General features: G+C 41.1%; 1 protein-coding gene across 13 annotated transcripts in view; it reads left to right on the top strand.

Annotated features, from left to right (window-relative positions):
* Window positions 1-7,500, top strand: part of LOC136855094 (sodium-dependent dopamine transporter-like) — a 119,267-nt gene that overhangs the window by 82,104 nt on the left and 29,663 nt on the right. For all 13 annotated transcript variants that reach the window (XM_067131919.1, XM_067131922.1, XM_067131917.1 and 10 more), the window contains one exon: window positions 6,140-6,794. In XM_067131919.1, coding sequence (XP_066988020.1) covers window positions 6,149-6,794 — 646 coding nt within the window. In that variant the 5' untranslated portion in view covers window positions 6,140-6,148. The remainder of the gene's footprint in view (window positions 1-6,139; window positions 6,795-7,500) is intronic.

A 7,500-nucleotide genomic window follows, 5' to 3' on the forward strand; every position in this document is an offset into this window, starting at 1 on the left:
TGATTTATAATGGAGATTCTCGTTTCATATAAAAGCTAAGCTCTCTCTCTCTCTCTCTCTCTCTCTCTCTCTCTCTCTCTCTCTCTCTTTTCTTTGTACCTGATAGAATGTGAATGTTGATGGTCTTCGCAGGTAGCAGCAGGCATTATAGTCCTATTTTTAGTTTTCTTTTAAAGAAAACTATTGAGATGGCTTTGTCTGTCCGTCCGCACTTCATTCTGTCCGCACTTTTTCTGTCCGCCCTCACATCTTGAAAACTACTGAGGCTATATGGCTGCAAATTGGAATGTTGATCATCTACCCTCAAATCATCAAACATACCAAATTGCAGCCCTCTAGCCTCAGTTGTTTTTATTTTATTTAAGGTTAAAATTACCCGTGATCGCGTCTCTGGCACCATTATAGGTGCCAACAACACAGTCCACCACCTGACCGTGGGTGAAAGTTTCATGGACCGCGGCTAAGAGTTACATGGGCCGTGGCTGAGAGTTTCATACAGCATTATTTTGTTATTCTTTATGACGGTAAATATCCAAACCGACATCCCTTTGACCAATGGTAGGCCAAGATCAGCATGAAACAGCCAATCACGATGAGGTACAACGATATTGATTGCCGATTTTTACCGTCAATTAAAAAACACTAACAATGGTTCTTAGTTTTCCATGTAAGTTAAATAAATTGTTTAAATAATGGGAGACGAAGGTAAATAAATAAAAAAGTGAATAAGTCGGAGACAAAAACATAAATTTCACCAAAGTTCCTTCTGCTATTTATAAAAATATGCCACCTTTCGTGACTTGACATAGTGGATACTCTTCTCGTCACGAGCGATGGACCAGGCATGCGATGCTATTGATTCACCCCCCTCTCTCTCTCTCTCTCTCTCTCTCTCTCTCTCTCAGACACACATACCTTCCGTGGGTCAAGGTCACATAGTTTCTCAATATTTATACTGTATATATACTGTATATATTTATATATATATATATATATATATATATATATATATATATATATATATATATATATATATATATTATATATACATACATACATACATACATACATACATACATACATACATACATACACACACAAACGCGAGAAGAAACAGGCAGTTTTAGCGGAGCACAATAGTCAAGGAAATTTGAATACACGTTTGCGACCTGATTTAGAATTGACCCGTGACCTTGTTCGCTAAACGTGACCTCAGGTGAATCACTTTTTTTTTTCATAAGATTGTCTCTCGTTAGAGGTCATATTATTCTCATTTTTTCTTTTGTCAAACGATTGTTTTGATTCTTGTGAAAGGACCATTGTCTTTCGTGTTTGCGAATGAGAATGACTGATAGCACATTTGAATAAAATGAGCCCCCTGTGAAATTGATAAAAGACGTTAGTGTGATATATTGCCCTAGTTATACTTTATCATATGTCTTGTGAATTGTTTGTAATGGCAATGACACGGCATTGTTTATTTCCTTTTGTGTTACCTGAGAAGTCTTTGTGTCACATTTGCTAATACAATGAAACAGATTAATGCCTTTTAAGACATTATTAGAGCTGGTTACAGTAAGATTACTGTATCCCACAGTGCTACGGAGAAAGATACGGTACATAACGATGGATACAGTACAAGTAATATGTTAACAAGACATAATCATGTTAAATTCAGGTTAGATTTTTATAATTTAAACCTGAAGTTGTTGTTGAATGAAATGGAGCAATAATTATTTTTTATAATTATATTCTTGACTTTTCTTAATTTCATGAACATTGCTATAAATGAATCCACGATAATTTTATTTAAAAATATTTTGAAGTCTATAAAAAGAAAGGTTTTCAAAGCCTTGTCTGCTTTCATTAAAGTGATAGTGAAACACTTTATGAATTTCGACACATTTTAACAAAAATGATCGTGAATATCACTGTCAGAGATGATGATAATAATAATAATAATAATAATAATAATAATAATAATAATAATAATAATAATAATAATAATAATAATAATAATAATTTAAGAGGGAAAGCATTTGCATCGCTAAATGCACTTCTAGTTTTCTGACGTTCATATATATTCTCTTGTGCATTCCTTGGCATAGTTCCCCGCGAGTTAATTTTCTCTGTTCCACTGAAATGTTTGTGGAGGTGAAGAAAAGGTGCGTTGGTCTGGGAGATTTGCTTTGAAGCAGCTTTAAAAAAAAGAAAAAGAAAGTGAATATTGTAACGCTAGGTAATTCAGGAAATCAGGTATTCTTTCAGTTGCTGGTTAGTTAAAAAAATTTGCTGTGTAGATGCCAGTTCATCTGACAAGTTTGCAATATATATCGAGTCACGTTTCCAAATACATATATACATATACACGTCACGTATTATAAGTCACTAAAATATTGTAAGCGAATGAAAAAAACAAGTAAAAAATGCGCCGAAGAAATCGAGTTTTCTGTACAGTATATAATGCTGTATGAAAATTTCAGTCACGGCCCATGTAACTCTTTGCCGCGGCCCATGAAACTCTTAGCCGTGGCCCATGAAATTTTCAGCCACGGCCCGGTGGTGGCCTGTATTGTTGGTACCTATAGCGGGCCAGAATTACGGTTATGGCTGACTTTAACCTTAAACAAAATAAAAACGACTGAGGCTAGAGGGCTGCAATTTGATCTGTTTGATGACTGGAGGGTGGATGATCAACGTACCAATTTGCAGCCCTCTAGCCTCAGTCGTTTTAAAGATCTGAGGGCGGAGAGAAAAAGTGCGGATGGACACACAAAGCCATCTCGATAGTTTTCTTTTACAGAAAACTAAAATAAATATAAAACCTCCGACTACTGAACCATCCACGTCTGGGTTTCCCCAGAGGGAGAGAAAAAGTGGCCCTCATTCTCAGTGAGTGTATTGGCACTTTGTCCTGAGAGGGCCACATGTATTACGTAGTCTGTGGCACTGTCGAAAGAGAACCAGGTGTGTCTTGTGTGTACACGCTGCTCTCTCTCTCTCTCTCTCTCTCTCTCTCTCTCTCTCTCTCTCTCTCTCTCTCTCTCTCTCGGGGGGATGGAGGGGGTCTTAACACTGGTGGCACCGTCTCGTCATGAGAATTTACATAAATATTATGCTTAAATATTTGACTTACTTCGGATATATATATATATATATATATATATATATATATATATATATATATATATATATATATATATATATATATATATATATATATATATAACCATTTGGAATTGTATATAGTTTGACCTACCTCTGTTAGGATTCGAACTTGTGTCCTTGTGTGTTGGTATATGAGACTTGATGCTCTCTCTCTCTCTCTCTCTCTCTCTCTCTCTCTCTCTCTCTCTCTCTCTCTCTCATATATTATGTGTACTGTATAACCTTTAATTACTGTTATAATTATCAAGGAGGATTTTGACGGAAATCTGTACAGAGGTCAATGACCTAACTGGGGAAACATCGATTAAATCTTGGGAGAGATAGGAAAGTAGATTTTGGCTGAGGTTTGCGTTATTATTATTATTATTATTATTATTATTATTATTATTATTATTATTATTATTATTATTTGAAGAGTCCATCGACCGGCGGTGAGCGCGCACATGTGTGTAAGCCTGCACATGTGTAGGAAGTCGTTTTTCAAACACCTGCGAAGCTGACGTGCATCGGAAACATGTTTACCTGTGAGGAATGTGATGATTGCCTGGGAATATTGATTTGTGGTTATTCGCTGTTTTCTGCATCGCTTACTCTCTCTTTCTTTGTAGCTCCTGTCTCTCTCTCTCTCTCTCTCTCTCTCTCTCTCTCTCTCTCTCTCTCTCTCTCTCTCTCTCTCACTGTAGCTCCTTTCTCTCTTTTCATTCCCCCGTCTCTCTCTCTCTCTCTTTCTCTCTTTCATTCCCCGTCTCTTTCTCTCTCTCTCTCTCTCTCTCTCTCTCTCTCTCTCTCTCTCACTCTCACTTTTTCATTATCCTCTCTCTCTCTCTCTCTCTCTCTCTCTCTCTCTCTCTCTCTCTCTCTCTCTCTCTCTCTCTCTCTTATTCCCCCGTCTCTCTTTCTCTCTCTCTCTCTCACTCTCACTTTTTCATTACCCTCTCTCTCTCTGTCACTCACTCTCACTTTTTCATTACCCTCTCTCTCTCTCTCTCTCTCTCTCTCTCTCTCTCTCTCTCTCTCTCTCTCTCACACACACACACACAAATAAGTTGATTAATAACTGTATCTTCGGATAAACAGAATTCCTTTCACCGCAGTTACCAGTCTGGTTGTACTTGTCCTATTACAAGCAAGTACCCCGGGTGGGGGGGAGGGGGAGTTAATGCTGTCAGCGCACCTCACGTGGTGCACTGTAAATATTACTGAAGAGTGTTTGTAGCGTCCCTTCGGCCCCTAGTAGCACCCGGACTTTTTGGCATTTTACTTTACCTCCTCCCCCTCTCCTTTTCTTCAGTCTCGCTGTCCAACCTCTCTAACCTTGACTTTCACAGTCTTAAGCGCTGAATGGGCGAAGGTCTCCCCACCCCCGTGCTTGGCTCGACGGCCTTAATTTCATACATCATTATAAGTCTGTTACAGAGGAAAAAGTGTATAATTTTAAGAAAATCGGTCAAATAATTTTTCCATGCGTTGATTTTCTATTACTCTTGTTTATATTATAAAAGCGCTCGCTCTTCCTTCCGTCAGCCATCTGTAACTGACAGCTGGAAATTGCCCTAAATTGGTGGGTGGGCGAAGGAAGTCTAAGGATGCAACACTACTTCATTGAGAATGACTGGCGTGGAATAATTGTATTTCTGTCGTTTATGCTCTCTCTCTCTCTCTCTCTCTCTCTCTCTCTCTCTTCTCTCTCTCTCAGTAGTAGATAGGCTGTAGAAATGGTTTAGGATGGATAAATTTTTTCACAACGTGAACAGGAAGTTTTTCGAAATAATCCAATAGCAGTGATGATATTTATAAGTTAAGTGTACCTTAGTTTAACCAGACCACTGAGCTGATTAACAGCTCTCCTAGAGAAGGCTGGCCCGAAGGATTAGATTTATTTTACGTGGCTAAGAACCAGCTGGTTACCTTGCAACGGGACCTACAGCTTATTGTGGAATCCGAACCACATTATAGCCAGAAATGAATTTAATCACCAGAAATTCCTTTAATTCTTCATTGGGCTGTCTGAGAGTCGAACGCCGGGCCAGCAGAGTGCTAGCTGAGAACGGTACCCACCCATCCAGTGAGGGACTGATGATATTTATAATGGCAACAGTTCCGTGACATGGTGGGCTTAGAAATGATAGTGTTGATGATAACAGTATCTTAAACCTGCGTGGAGAAATGTTATCACATGCATGTATTCTATTATCGCATCCACATTCAACATTCACCACACTTCACTTTTCAAATCGAGACTTCTCTTCTCAACTGGAACATTTGCAGAGATCCTGCTGCCTTCTTTTCTTCAGTTCTCATGTGCCTCACACACAAACACACACACACACACACACACACGCACGCACATACACACATATACATACTTACATATTAGAGAGGTTGTTAAAATTGTATCTCATCTATTTTTGTGGAGTTATGTGAGATCTTTTACATTCATAATTGATCCTTGATCCCCTTTTCCTGCCGAGAGCGACTAGATTCGCTGAACAGCGGGACCAATAGGCAGTAAATGTGCCTCGCTGTCGAACTTCTCAGTTCCAGAGGTCCTTTATTCCTCACACCATTGGACTGTGGGACAGTCTCCCTGAGGATGTCGTGAAATTGTAAATTCAAAAGTTCAAGAGAAGATGCAATGCGTTACTACCCTAATACTATTCTCATTTCATTTTAATACATTTTTATTTGTTTATTAATTTATTAATTAATTTTTTCTAATAATAAGAGGGATTTCTTCTTTCTGTATCTCCCTTTACTTCCTCTTACTTCTTCCTAATGAGCACCATATTCTTTGGAAGCTTGAGTTTCAAGTCAATGGCCCCTTTGGTGGGCTTGTTCCATATGAATAGGTTTCATCTTCTGAATAATAATAATAATAATAATAAATTTTACTCATTTAATGAATATTGACCCTTTGGCTGTTTGTGTTCTGTTTAATAATTTTGCTTTCTCTCCTCTCTCTCCCCAACAGCGTGGTCCCATGGGTACCGTAACAGCCCATGGAGACGAGCTGCCCCTGGTGACGTCGTCCCAACCTCGCGTGACGTCACCGACGCAGGTGCCCTCCCCGGTGTCCCCCCAGTCACTGCCCTCGACGCCGCTGACGGCCATCTCCACCTCGACCCTCGACGACGTGCCCAGCCTGCAGGGCACGTCCTCGACGGCGCGGACGGACGTTTCCAGCGCCAAGAGCTCCTCCTCCACCTCGGCGTCGCCCACGAGGCCCAAGACGTCGAGTCCCCCGGAGACGCCTGATGGGGACAAGAGGTCGTCGTTAAGTCATTCCGGGAGCCCTCTGAGGGCCAAGGCTCCAACGTCCCCAAGGCATTATTCGGAGGTCCCCAGTCCCCAGAGGACGACCATCCACATCCCCTCGCGTCCCCACTCCTCTGGGGCCACGACCAGCCCCCTGAGGGCATCCCCGACAGGAGTACAGCTACCCTTGAGTCCCCTCAGGCTTCAGCAACCCCTCAGTCCCCAGCGGACGCCCGTCAGTCCCCAGCACACGACGCCAGCAGCCAGCCCTCCTCACTCGGCCAGTCCCTCGAGGCCGCCCTCCACAGTCACCGTCGTGGCCTCTTCGAGGCCTTCCTCACAGCATATACCTACAAGCCCCTCTTTCACAGGTAAGACGTCTCTCTCTCTCTCTCTCTCTCTCTCTCTCTCTCTCTCTCTCTCTTCTCTCTCTCATCCAGTTTAGTTCATATATGATTTGCTTTTAATAACCAATTGACACAGGAGAGGGCTTCGAAGAGGTAAAAGAGACAACTCCTCACCCTGGTCGAGTTGAAACCATGCTTCAGCTATATCCCTCTGCCTTAGATAATGTCATCATCTCTAATAAAAATATCTATGGTTTATTTAGATGAAGAAGCTACTGAAAGTATTTGAAATTATTTGCAAGATAAGGAAGTTAGGTTTTCGCGAGGAAGAGTAAGGTTGAGGGTAAGTGGAAACACGGAAGATGGCGGAAGAATGAAAGTGGTTGAGGAATTAGGGTGCTTGCAAAAGATTTTGGGGGTGGGGGGAGACTTGGAATGCCTGTGATGAGAAGGGATGAGATATGATATGTAGGGAGGAGAGTGATGCAAATGGAGGTGCCTGGTGGGAGAGCAAGAAGAAGACCAAAGAAGCGAAGGTGGATGGATGTAGTTAGAGAAGATCTGAGAGACAAACAATTGTCAGATGTGTTTGGCCGAGCCAGGTGGACGAAAGCTGTCAGAAACATCGAATCCACATAGAAGTGGGAGGAGATGCAGAGAAAGAAGAAGAAGAAGAAGAAGACTTGGAATGTCTGTGGAAGTGCAGTGTCTGTACTAAATGCAAATGAGA

The sequence above is a fragment of the Macrobrachium rosenbergii genome, chromosome 30 (genome assembly GCF_040412425.1).
Source record: "Macrobrachium rosenbergii isolate ZJJX-2024 chromosome 30, ASM4041242v1, whole genome shotgun sequence".
NCBI lineage: Eukaryota > Metazoa > Arthropoda > Malacostraca > Decapoda > Palaemonidae > Macrobrachium > Macrobrachium rosenbergii.